This window comes from Sorex araneus, chromosome 1 (assembly GCF_027595985.1).
Source record: "Sorex araneus isolate mSorAra2 chromosome 1, mSorAra2.pri, whole genome shotgun sequence".
NCBI lineage: Eukaryota > Metazoa > Chordata > Mammalia > Eulipotyphla > Soricidae > Sorex > Sorex araneus.
In genome coordinates, this window is record NC_073302.1 from 265,058,937 (window position 1) to 265,073,396 (window position 14,460).

The following is a 14,460-nucleotide window of genomic DNA, read 5'->3' on the forward strand; positions in this document are numbered from 1 at the left end:
CCTATTATATTGCTCTTCAGACATCTTTCAGCACACCTCTTTGTTCTGGTGGTTGGGGAGGGGGTTAGGAAAGTTCTAACACTCTAATCAGCCATGTGATTGGTTCTCCTAACAACCAGACAACTCAGAACTTTGAAAAAATTCATCAAAGTAGCAAAAGATCTTCAGAGCTCTTATCACAGAAGATTCATAAGGCTGTGGGAATTCCCTGTCAGGAATTAGAGACCAAAAGTAATTTTCTTATTATATAAATAAAAATGTGACAAATTTTAACCCTTATCTAACCTCAGAAGAGGCATCAGAAGTCAAATGTGTGTCTCTTTCTAGTGAAGTTTGTGGAAATAAAATTTATTCAAAAGTGATTCATTTTTCACCTGAGAGCCTTCTTTTTCTGTACTGTGTAGAACATGGCTTCCAGAACTGTCTTGTGTGCTGCATTTGTGAACAACATAAACTACCAGAGTGCGTAAGGAGATCCACACTTCGATTTAGTTCTGACTTGAAATCCTTAGAGAATTACTCTACTGCCCTAAAATATCTCCTAGTAGTCAGTTAAGAAACCACATATTTCAGATGACAATTCCTTGTGTCTGATAAACAAACTCGGATTTGGCTGACATGGTTTCTATAGCTCTGTGCAAACTGATGACCTTGAACTGGTAATCTCCCATGATATACTTCAAGTTCAAAGAAAAGGAACTGAAGTGGAACCACAGTGACTGGTCTGAGTTATTGAGGCCCCGAGCTGGCAGGCAGTACTCAAAAGGGCAAGGATGAAAGAATAAGCTTTTATTTATTTATTTTTATTATGCTCCTTTTCTTCAGAAAAATTCATAATGCATTTTACAGTTACTTTCTCCACATAATGCAAATGCCCTGATTTTTTCTCAGGCAGAATTAAAGTAAACCGTGCTATTATTTACTTTTTATTTATTTTTTAATTTGTTATTGGTGAATCACCATGAGGTACAGTTACAAGCTTATGCTTTTAAAGTTATGTGATGATTATTTAAAGCCACATGGTGAGTTAAATGATTTTAAAATCATCGAAGTGCAAAATTTCGAAAAGCTACTATTTCAAAATTCTTTGTACAGCAGCTCTTTAGATCAAACCAAGGGAGCAAAAATCAGGTCAAGATGGTTAGTTCCACCCAGCCATTTTACTTTCCACATAAACCTTTCAGCAATAGTGTGAATGATGCAATGTTTCAAAAAAAAGTTTTGTAAAATAATCTGGTAAAGTTCTTTGAATAAAAGAGAGAACAAAATCAGGATTTCATCCCTAAATTTAGACGTTCTTAAGTTTTAGCATAGGAAAATACAAGGTGCCCATCAAATATTAAAGTGCCAGAGTATATGCTTTTAAATGAAATAGTTCAATTAATCTCAATCTTAGGAAATTTACGATTTTGTTTTATATTTAGAAATTAAAGCTTTTCTCTGCTGTGTGTGTTTAAATCAACTTTCTTATCATTATTACAAAATTTGCTTGGAACTGAGAGATAGTACAAAGTATAAAGCACTTGCCCTGTCTGCATTGATGCGGTTCAGTCCCAGGAATGTATACAGTCCTCCAAGCCCCTCTGTAAGTTTTCCCTGAGCCCAGAGCCAGGAGGAGCATACCCAGGTATGATCGCAAACCAAATAAATAAATGGATTAACCAAGTCAAATAAAAATTGCGTATGAGAATCATTTTTTGTTGTTGTGTCCTGTTTTAGGGTCACATCCAGGAATGATCAGGACTTACTCCTGGCTCTGTGTTCACATATATCTGCTAGTGGGGCTCAGGGAACCATATGGGATGCTGGGGAACAAACCTGGGTTAGCCATGAGCAACACAAATGACCTACTCCTCTGTACTATTGCTCCAGTCACAAGAGAATAATTTATTTTTGCAATTTGTATGAGACATGTAATTTCATGTTTATTATAATATAAATCTCTTAAAGTATTTATTGGAATTGAGCTAATATTTTGTTATATTTTGATACATATAGTATCTAGAAAACAATGGGTAACATAAAAGATTAAATGCACATTTTTATATCAAATATGCAAAGGCTAAACAGATTTTTAAGTTACTTACATTTTTCATAAATATCCCTTCATATGTAAGTTTTTATGAAAAACAAGTTAGTCTAGAAATCAAAGGTTTGTTATCGAAAGCTTTCTTCTGAGGTTAATCTGTTCTGTGAATCAGCAATGTCTCTACCTCAATAATTAAAGATTGAAATATGAACAAAAAAATCCGATAATAAAAAATGCATAACATTTCAAAGATCATATAACAGGTATTAGTTGATATTATTTGAAATTATTAGGAATTGTATGTATACCTTAGTCTTTATTTTTCTGTGTTTCAAGCAGATTAGGCAATATTCCTAATATTCTCCTATATGTATATATGTGGAAGGTGGAGAGCATATCCATTGAAAACAATCAGCTACAAAGCTCACAAAACTCATCGTTTCAACTTAAAAATAATGTAGGGACCAGAATGATCATAAAGTGACTAGGGCATTTGAATTCAACATGGTTGTGCAATGGTTGACCTTGTTTTTATTCCTGGCACTTCCTATATTACCCCAAGAATCCCCCACCCCCTGGAATGAGCCCTAAACACAAAGCCTGGAGTGAGCAATTAGCAGCATGGGGTGATGGGAAAAAAAAAACCAACATTGTGACTAATGGTAAGGAATTAATAATGTATTATTTGTAAATATAAGGTAAAACCTTCTAAAATGATTAAAATCCTTCACATTGCTGACATTTCTGATAAATTCATTATTATGGATTAATGCCACATATGTATAGCTATATTTTCAAAAGTTTAAACCTGATATGGATTATTAGATAAGTATTTGGTGGCTGACTCAATACCTAATAGTTCTCTTTTATTTAGTTTTTATATGAAATAAAAAGTAATATGTACAACAGCTCCCTCCACACTACACAGGTATGGGAGCTCCTGAGGTATGAGCATTTTTGTTTTTCCCATTTGCTGCCTATCCCAGAGAATCTGAGATTGGCATTACTGTCATTTTTAAAATTATCTGTCAGCATATATAGCATAAATATGACTCCAATGTAATAGAATAAATGAGTCTTTATCCGCTTTGATATATCTTATGAATTATGATCTCACTGTTACCTGTCTTCGGTCATAATATTATACGTACAGATTATTTCCTAAGATATACATATGCATTGTGACCATATTAGTACTGGTTGCTGCGAAAGGTATCACTAGAAATGAGACATCACAAATACACGAGCATGAAACAGAACTAGCCTAAAATGCTTCAAATATTTTGATGCTGCACAAAGATGCTTAATAATTTCCCTATACCAAAGAATATTCCTTATGTTCAATAGTACCCTCAAAATGTGTTTTGTTATTCAATGCTATTATAGTAGAGAAAAATATTAAAACATTATAAAAATCATATCGATTTAGCAATGATTCAATATAGTTCACGAGAACAACCATTTATGAATTATACCGAGAATGCTTTTCATGAATTTTTTATGCAAGTCATATGCAATATAACATACATTTATTGCCTCTTAAACATAACAGTAGTGACCACAAAAAACTATTTAGAAAAAAGTAAATCTGCAAAAGAGGGTGTTCTGCCTACTGGAGAAGAGATGATACATGTGATTTCCCTCCAATAAGAGTAATAAATCTATATTCAGACAAACTATAACAGTAACATGATTTTTGTGTTGGAGTATTTAAGATAAAGAAAAAAATGAAGAAAAAAAAACCCAAATAACAACGAAATCTAAGTAGTAACCTAGAAGAGAACTGATAACACAAAAGTAAGATATTTTTTGACCAGATATCTACATCTCAATGCATTCTAGAGTATCAGCCTATGATGTAATAGAAATGATAGTATAAATTAGAATGGTGTGAAACCTCCTGCAATGAATAAGGCTAAGAGGGCTATGTGTCATGGAGGCTCCAGACCTTGTTGAAAACTGTTTTATATTACAAAATTACCCCCCATTTGCCCTCACAAGGTTATTGGTGTAAATGGAATTAACTATATTTATTTATTTATTTATTTATTTTTATAATCATAAAACTTTTACTTTTTTAATTTTTATTTTATTAAATCACCATGTGGAAGATTACAATGCTTTGGGCTTAGGTCTCAGTTATACAAAGCTGAAACAACCATCCCTTCACCAGTGCCCATATACCACCACCAAAAAAAGAAAAAAAAAACACACAGTACACCTCCCATCCCTCACCCCCACCCCCCGCCTTGTAACTGATAAGTTTCATTTTACTTTCTGTTTACTTTGGTTACATTCAATATTTCAACACAAACCTCACTATTGTTGTTAGGAGTACCCCACTAGAGTCAGACCTACTGTGAAGACAAATGAGGTCACACGGCCGCAGTAGCGGCCGCGCAGTTTTCAACTTCTGTACTTTAACAACTAAGTCCAGGGAGATTTCTTCCAGATATTGGATCATTGCAGGCTTCAAAACCCAATCTGTGGTCGTCATAATATGGCGGACACCGCGCCCTTCATCCCTGGAGAGAAAGAGGCGAGAGAGAGAAATACCTTTCTCTCCTGGGCGGGCACGGGACCGAGGCTTAGTTCTCAGGCTGGAGACATCCTGCGAGGAGTTGCCCATGCCGAAAGAGGTTTTGCTAGGTCTGGATTCACGCTCGTGCAGCTGCGGAGAGGCCGCATACGCGTGCGGCTCCCGGGATCACATCTTGGCCGGAATTAACTATATTTAAATATAATGATACTAGTGTTCTGCCTGAAATCTGTTGTGAAACTGGCATATTATCTCAAGCTGCCCCTCTGGGAATTGGTGCTTGATCTCTGGGCTCCAGTCATTTATTTAGCCTGAACCCACCTGATGTCATCATGGAATTGACTGGTATTGTGACATAATCTATGAATACCACGAAACGGCTCACTTTGAGGCCGCTAACTTTCTTGCCCTTGACCTCTTCCAAGGAAGCTAAGATGTCATGTCTTGTTGAAGGTGGGAACTGGGAGTAAAAAGGCTTCAGTGGAGAATCACCAAATCTGTCCCTTAAGGTCGGCATTGAAGTGGGAGTAATATTGAATATTGATTGAGATGAATGAGTTGGTTTTCTAAACGGTAGAAGAGAATCTACACACCAAGTAGAAGGGCTCGGGCTGGAGAGAGAATCATTTTAGAAGAGTGGGACTCCCAAACTGTTCAGGGGACCCAGGACACTGCCAGTGATACTTGACCAACCAGGCTGGCAGTTCAGTGCTAGGGCCCAAGGATACAGTGTTGCTCAGACCCTGCAGCTCCTTAGACCACCAGAGTCATGCCAGGCAATGCTCAGAACCTCCAAAGCCACTCCCATATGATACACAGGAGGCCTTGTGGTATCTTGGATTAGACCTGGGCCGGGTGCATGCAAGATACGCATACTAAAGACTAACCCTTGTACTGTCTCCCCATCCCTTTGATAGTTTTATTTTTGTGCTTTGCCTGGGACCATACCAGGTCTACTCATGCAAGGCATGCATCTTACTACTGAGCCACATCTTACCACTGGTCCATGTCCCAGGCCCTCATATGTATATGTATCACTGTATCACTGTAATTGTGTTACTGTCATCCCTTTGCTCATCGATTTGCTCAAGCTGACACCAGTAACATCTCCATTTTTTTTTTGAGACTTGTTACTGTTTTTGGCATATTGAATACACCACAGGTAGCTTCCAGGCTCTGCAGTGGGGTCAAAATACTCTCAGTAGCTAGCCGGGCTGTCTGAGAGGGGCGGAGGAATTGAACCCGGGTCAGCTGAATGCAAGGCAAATGCCCTACTGCTAAATATCATTATAGATTGAGATTCTATGATTTTATAGTATTCTTAACAATGATTTCTCATGCACTCTAATTGCACACCCTCTCCTTGTTTTCCATTTGCTTCCTGTTTTCAGGGCAATATCCTCCAGTATTTAGAGGGGTACTCTTATGAACTTTGTAAGTCAGTTATTAGTATTCTGTGATTTCATTTATTTATTTATTTACTTATTCAAGGTCACGGAAAAGCCTGACAAGCTCCCCATGGTGTATTCTATATGCCAAATACCGTAACAATAACAAGTCTCATTCCCCTGACTTTGAAAGAGTCTCCAGTCATTGGGAAAGATGAGTTTGGTGAGGCTGCTAAAATCTCAGAGCTGGAATGGAGATGTTACCGGTGCCCACTCGAGCAAATTGATGAACGACAGGATGACAGTGATGCAGTGACAGTGATAGTAGTGACCAGAGAAGTAGTACAGAGATAATCAAGACTGAGGTGCTTGCTTTGTAGGTGGTCAGTTTGAATTTGATCCCGGGAATGATTCCCTCAGCACTGCCAGGAGTGATCTCTGAGCACAGTCAGGAGGGAGCCTCGAACAACATCAGATTCACCACCACCAAAGTAGTAATGCTAATATTAACATCACTTAAAAAAAATCCAAGCTAACAATTGAATTATTTAATTATTAAGGATTTGAATGAATGGCATTATGAATGACAAACAACGGACTATAATGCTCAAAATTTTGAAGCTGGAATATTAGATCATCAGATTTTTTGACATTGCTTAGTTTTTATTCTGGATCTAATATTCCAACTTTAAAATTTTGAGCATGTAAGTTGGCTGATTGTTGTTCATAACGCCATTCATTAAAATCCTTAATCATTAAATTACTAAATTGTTAGCTTGGATTTTTTAAGTGATGTTTATATATTATAAACATAAGGAAATGCATCAATTAAGTATATTGATAAAATAGAATTAAAAATCATTTTAAAATGGTTAATGTTGAAATGACAAATTCACAGGAGACTGATGACCAAAATGAACAAGCTATTTTGAAGGCTACAAAAGACAGCTATCACATAAGGAACTAATGTTCCACCCAGATAGAGGGGATGTGAATTGAAAGAATCTTCACACTTTTCCTCCATTATCCACTGCTGAGTTCTTATTGGCTCAAGCACTTGGGTAGTTTCAGCTCAGTGCAATCAAAGCTAGTCAGTGCTTTTAACTTCAAGAAGAGAGATGGTAGGGCACTGTTGCCTCACTTCTCTAATCATTTGCTGATTTCCAACACTGTATATGAAGAGAGACAGACATCTTAGGAAAGGCAACGTAAAATGCTTAAAACTAAGTAGAACTCTTTCTTCCAAGGTGAAAATAAAATGATGTTTTAAGGAAGGAGGGCTCTGATAGAAATATTAAAAGTAAACCAGGAGTAAGGTACTGCTGAATAGTATCAATTTGACTTTCAAATCATTCAGTCTTTGAAAAGTGATTCATTTATACTTAAGTGTCTGCTAAATGAATGTAAATTCTTTCTGAGTAAAATTAATGCTGTCCTTGGCCTCTACCTACATTCACATACAATAGCCTTCATTCTTCCAAAAGTCATATGAAAGTATTCTATGCTGCCTATTAGATTTCATAGCAAAGCTAAAAAAGAGTAGACATACCTTTTAAATTAAAACAAAAGAAAGGAGTCTCCCATAAACTAATTCTATTGAACTTTTAGTTCAAGAAATTGAAAAACGCAATGATTGAAAAAGGAGTTAATATGTCTTCCTACATCACATATGCATGGATATATACATATATTTCAAAATAAAATATGTTCACTTTCCCTAATAAGAGAAATAAATATTAAGGCCATATTAGACCATGGAGTATAATTATATAATTTTTCAACTTCAGTTATGCTAGAAGTTTTTCATTAAAAATACAAGACACTGAAACTGATATTAATTTAATTCAGTAATGACGTCATTTTAAATAAATTTCTTCAAAAGAAAATGACTCATGTAACAAAAGTTTCACCTTTCTATTCAGTAACTTAGTTTTTCTAGTGAGAAAACATTCAAGATGTGAAAACTTCTCATAAGCATATACTTGTGATGGCATTACACATAGAAAAGAGAATTGAGTTAACATATTGCTAAATAATACAGTTAAACTCAAATAAACTGATACATTTTCATGTGAAGAAGAATTTTGTTCTTGAGGTGATACATTTTCATAATTTAACAAAATATGCACATACTCTTGAAAATAATGAGTAAAAGGAGCAATGCTGACAACTTTTATTTTTTTAAGAAATCTAAACTGGGGAATCTGAGTGATGTTAGTACAACAGGTATGGTGCTTGCCTTGCATAGGCCAACGCAGGTTTGATACCCGGCACTCCATGATGTAAAGTCCTGAACACAAAGCTGGAATTAAGTCTGTCACCAGGTGTGCCACCCATCAAAAAAAAACCCAAACTAACAGATATTTAGATACTGACATAGATAATGTCAGAGACAGATAAAGGCAAATGTAAATATGTAAGTTGATCAATAAAATGTGGGCATGTAATTAAGGATGCATATATACATATAGAGAAATTTAGTAAAGAAAGTATCACTCTAAGAATGGTGACTCTAGGTGTATTTGTTAGAGAGGCACAGATTATCCTTTGTTGTTTTGCTTTGCAGACACACCCGGTAGTGTTTGTGCTCTGTGCTCAGTGATCATACTTGGTGGTGCTCTGTGCTCAGTGATCACATTTGGTGGTGCTCAAATGTCCGTATAAAAGCTGAGCTTTGACCCCAGGTTAGCAGTGGTTATGGGAAGCGCCCTACAAATTATAGTGTCACTGCAGCCCCACTTATTTTTTAAATCATATCATGCCAGTCAATTGTTCTCGAACTGTCTTCTTTTCTACCCAGAGGTCCAACCTTCTCATGGTGCTGCTTCAGTTTCTGCATCATTCATTCATTCATCATTAACCCTCATACCTGTGAGTTGGCAACTTCTTTAAATTACATCTTAGTCTTATTTTTTTCACTGTATCACTGTCACTGTCATCCCGTTTTTCATTGATTTGCTCGAGCAGGCACCTGTAACATCTCCGTTGTGAGACTTGTTACTGTTTTGGGCATATTGAATATGCCACGGGTAGCTTGCTAGGCTCTGCCCTGCGGGTGGGATACTCATGGTAGCTTGCCGGGCTCTTCAAGAGAAGCAGAGGAATCAAACTGGGTTGGCCGCATACAAGACAAACACCTTACCCTCTGTGCTATTGCTCCAGCCCATTATTTTCTTTCTCTTGTAAAATTTTTATTTTACATACAACTGTGGTTTAAAATACTGTCAATGGTGGGGTTTCATGGGTAACACAATCCAGCACTACACAATCCCCTAGAACACCCACTTCTCTTTATCATTGTCCCAGAGTTTCCCCCATGCTATCTGCCTGTTCCCTGCCTGGGTGGTCAGTTTATTACTTCCTGAAAGACTCAGTTTGTTGGACAATTCCCTGCCTATCCACTTCCAACAGTTTACAAACTATAAGAATGCCAGAATGCCTTGCATTGGTTTAATCTCTCTACATATTCTATTGTATTCTATTTCACTTAATTATAATTTATACAGAAACAGCATAATCTGAGAAATACTAAAATAACCTAGATATTCAGTGTATATTTGTGTATGTAGCTATGGAAGTTAATAAAAAAATGAGGACAATGAAAATTTACAATATTTCCAGAAAATCTGCAAGTCATGCCTGTAGTTTATCAGTCTCATGAGAATGCACCTGAATTCCAGTAATTTAGAGTTAAAGAGGAATTGAAGCACTATTTGTTACATAACAATTGTAAAAATCCCAACACTGAGTAATGTACATTTCATTGCATAACTCTAAAATTCAGTTATATAAAGTGATTTCTAAGGTTATGCTGCTATGGATTTCTGTTTTTTAATCATTTTGTTTTCTTTTCCTCAATAATTTTTAAGAAAAGAGAAAACAATTTTAAGATAAAATCTTAATACCTACATATATGTAGCAGGAGTTAGAGTTAATAAGGTATAGGAACAAAAAACCTCTAAGCAATAAAAGCACAACAGAAATAAAAGAGATTACCTTGAAAATGTCCTAGTGATCTTTAAATCCCTTAAAACATTGGGTTTCTTTAATTTTCTTCTTTACCAAAAAAAAGGTTCTCTTGAAGCTTGATATTGCTAGATTTTTATCTAAGTCTCTGAAGCATATTTAATGTCAGTTTTATAGTTCTAAATTTTATATCTGTTCCACTGGTCATTTGCAAGTGATTTACTGTTTCACTTGTAATTTCTTCTTAACCTCACATTTTTTTTTTTTTTTTTGCTTTTTGGGTCACATCTGGCGATGCACAGGGGTTACTCCTGGCTCTGCACTCAGGAATCACCCCTGGCCGTGCTCAGGGGACCATATGGGATGCTGGGATTCGAACCTGGGTCGGCCGCGTGCAAGGCAAACGCCCTACCCGCTGTGCTATCGCTCCAGCCCCTTAACCTCACATTTTTATGACTACTTCCTGGACAGATGTAACAATAAATTTTTGGTTATATTCAATTGTAAAATGAGACTCAGAATCTCTAATAAAATTCAGTTATTAATTAATTCATTTAAGCTTAAAAACATACAGTTAAGTTAGAGGAATTTGAATGCTGGAAAATGGTTTTGCTCAATAGACTTATTATTTTCATATTAATTTATGCTATAGCAATAAGTTCCAAGTCACCAGATACAAAAATTGAAATTAGTTATGTCTTTTAGTTTGTTATCATTATCAAATGTTTATGAAGAATATTAGGATTTTGGAAATAGCAATAATTTTCTTTTGTTGACTGTACAACCCTGACTCAAACACTAGTTTGATTTAATTATGTTATTCATTTATTTATTTTAAAACATCATTTTTATATTTGCAAATGAAATTGACCTTGTATTGACATTCTTAGAAAATTGCATTTTCTAAAAAACAGAACAAAACAGAAAAACAGCCTGCCTCTCATGTGACCTTAAAATTTGATAAATGTGTATAAAACTCTTCCCCATTTATGAAATCTGAAACCTTAATTATGAATTTAATTATTGAATGTCACTGAAAATCAATGGATTTAGTTTTACAGATAAATAACTGTTTTTCCTGTTTTTGCTCCAAAACATGGCTAATAGCTTCTGTATTCAGCATTTATAAGGAAAACATGGACATAGGCACTCCTTGTAAGAGATTCCATTCAAAATCAATACAAGTCATAAAGTTTTCCTAGTTTATACAAAATGTACATTTACATTAACTATGATTTATTAAGTATAGATAAAACTGTAGGTGGACTATGCCATAGACTCAAAGGATACAAGAGTAATATATCAAAAGCAAATAACAATAAGCGTACCTTAATTAAAAATAACACTTTTCCTACTACAGCGTTTGAAATGAGGAAATGCAAGTTCGGTTGCATTTGTGTCATGTAAGACATTTTCTGTTTCAAGGGCTTCAGATGGTGTAGCGGGCAAGATGCTAACCTTGCATGCAACCAACTTGGTTTTGATCTTCCATATAATCACTTGAGCCTCATCAGGAGTAATTCTTGAGTACAGAGCCATGTGTATAAACCCTAGACATAGCCCGTGTGAACCAAAGATGGTCGGGGGAAGCTTTTTTTCTGTTTCACCTCTTTAAATCAAAGACTGTAACTATATATATATATATATATATATATGCATATATGGGTATACACATATATACATATATATATACATCACTACTATATATACATACACACACATATATATAGTTTGATGTTTGCTTAAGAAATAAAACATATAAAAGTAGTAAGTAATGGAGAGACAAGATGGTGATTGAGAGAGAGAATGACCATTTTGTAGTTTCTTCTTGTTTTTCATTTTTGTTTTGAGGCCTCACCATACAATGCTCAGGGCTTACTCCTGGCTTTGTGAAGGAATTACTCCTGGCAAGGATAGGGAAAACTTTTAGGATTCCTGGGATTGAACCAGGGTCAGGCATGTACAAGGCAAGTTCCTTAGCTGCTGTGCTATTTCTCCAGCATCATTTTCTAGTCCTTAAAATAGTAAATTATTTACCTTTTAAAACGAAGACCTATTCTTTTTATGTTACTATTTTAGTGTTCATTTACTTTTCTATTATTAGAAATCAATATCTCTGTTAACAGAAGTCACATTTTTCAAATGAATTAAAGTAACGAAAATGATCCGATAGTCCCAGAATATTTGCTTGGCAAACAAAAATAAGAATATGTGCTGTACCCTATTGATTGCATAAATTGATTTCCTTTAGTTGTGATTTTCAGGCTCTCATTTTGTAGTAGTCAAATAAGGTTTATTACTTCTTCTTCTTAAATAACAACATTCCTTTAATAAGGCTTAAATATATGATTACATTCTATTGTAACCGGATAATTTAAACATATACTAAATATTATATTACTTAATATGTATACATATCTGGCAATTTGGCAATTTATTAAGTTCCTTGGGCTGGAGAGATTGCACAGTGGGTAAGGCATTTACTTAGCACTAGGGTGACCCGGGTTCGATTTCTCCGCCCCTCTTGGAGAGCCCGGCAAGCTACCAATAGTATCCCGCCCGCATGGCAGAGCCTGGCAAGCTACCCATGGCGTATTTGATATGCCCAAAACAGTAACAACAAGTCTCACAATGGAAACATTTCTGTTGCCAGCTCAAGCAAATGGATGAGAAATGGGATGACAGTGATTATATTCCTTATTTATTAGACATACATCTTTGGCAATTTTTTTATTTGTCTTGTTTCTCGTATTTAAAAATAATAGGATCAATATTTGAAATGATGAGGAAACGGAGTTTTTCTACTGACTACAAAATGTAAAAATAAAAATTTCAAACATATGTATGCATACTGTTTCTTTGGTATTTTCCGGTTTGTGATCACACCCAGCTGTGCTCAGCGCTTACTTCTGTCTCTGCGTTTTGAGGTCACTACTAGAAGTGCTTGGGTGATCATATATTGTGCTTGGAATTGAAATGGGGTTGACAGCATGTAAGGCAAGCATCTTAACCCTATAATATTTCCCAGAACACTCTTTTCAGTTTGCAAACACCCCATCAGTCTATTTTAAAAAAGTAAAAAGAAATGTTAAACACAATTGAGTTTTTAAATTCTGACGACAGTTATTGCAATGACTTTAATTGTCTATCAGTTTAATGAGATTGTACACTGAAAAGTAAAAACTATTTGAAGCAAGCATGTGACTGTTATTTTTTATACTGAAAACACAGCTCTTTATATATCAAAAACTAAATATTTAAGTAATTTAAATCTGCATTTAATTTCATATCAATTATGCACATAATGGGAGCTGGATATATAGTGTAGTAGGTAGGCTTGCATGAGGGTGACCTAGCTTTGGTCTCTGGGAACACCGTACTGGTCCCTGACGCACTGGGAATAATCCTGAGCCAGAAGTAAGCCCTGAGCATTCTTGGGTGTGACCTAACTACATACATAATGTACATTATATATACATATATGTGTATATGATAAACAAATGGATTATGAGGCGAATAGTAAACAGAATCCACTTCAGACCAAATATAAGTGAAATTCTTTTACCATTATTTTTAAACTTTAATAGGTAAAATTAAGATGATCTGACATCAAAACATCAAAATAAAGTCTTAGTATGGTCCCTGTGAACTTTATGTAAACATAAAATTATATACCTTTGTTGTTATCCATTCCCCCGACAGCATACAGAGTTCCGACTGTAGATTTTCTAGGTTTAGTTCTTGGACTTTGCATTAAGGTTCTTCTTTCTGGTAATAGATGATACTTCATTGCTTCTAGAATCAGCTTTTGGCATTCCAGATCATTCTTAAATAATGTATGATTTTCTAGATCAGCCAATATCTGTAAAAATTCAACACTGTTAATCATTTATGAAAATGTGCAAATAAATTAGAAGTAAAATTTATTAGCCCTACTAGAAGGTATGCAGAACTAATGGAAATTAACTGTACATACAAACAAATTAGCATATTCCAACACTTGTATTATAAGTGCAAAAGAATAGACAATATTATTAGCTTAATATTATTTATGTAATTTTACTATACCAGATCTATTTTCTACTCATTTAGAAATCTATAGATTTTATCTGGAGATATTGTCTACAGACATTTAGGTATAAATTTTCTTTCTTCTTATGAAAGATTATATATTAAGCATAATTTCTTATGTTGGACATAAGCATGCTATGTATACTGAAACTTGGGATATAATATTTCCACAAATTGGATATATAAACTATCATAAATATTTACATATCTATTTTCAGGCATTCAAGTTATAGTTTAATCATCTTTGAAATTAAACAAAATGATAAATAAAACAACTATTTTATAGCATCTAATTAAATCCACAAGAAGTTAAAAGGAAAAGTAACTTTTTAATAATTGAACTAAGGCATTATATGCAAAATCCAACACCTGAGGGAACAAAAACACAAACTAGAATTTTAAATCACTTTCTGCCAATAAGACAATTTACATCTATAAAAATTCTTCTCTGTAGATTTTTTTGAACA

General features: G+C 34.8%; 1 protein-coding gene across 1 annotated transcript in view; it reads right to left on the reverse strand.

The window, feature by feature from the left end:
• Positions 1–14,460, reverse strand: part of KLHL1 (kelch like family member 1) — a 319,714-nt gene that overhangs the window by 91,318 nt on the left and 213,936 nt on the right. The window contains exon 6 of the mRNA XM_004604001.2: positions 13,598–13,784. Coding sequence (XP_004604058.1) covers positions 13,598–13,784 — 187 coding nt within the window. The remainder of the gene's footprint in view (positions 1–13,597; positions 13,785–14,460) is intronic.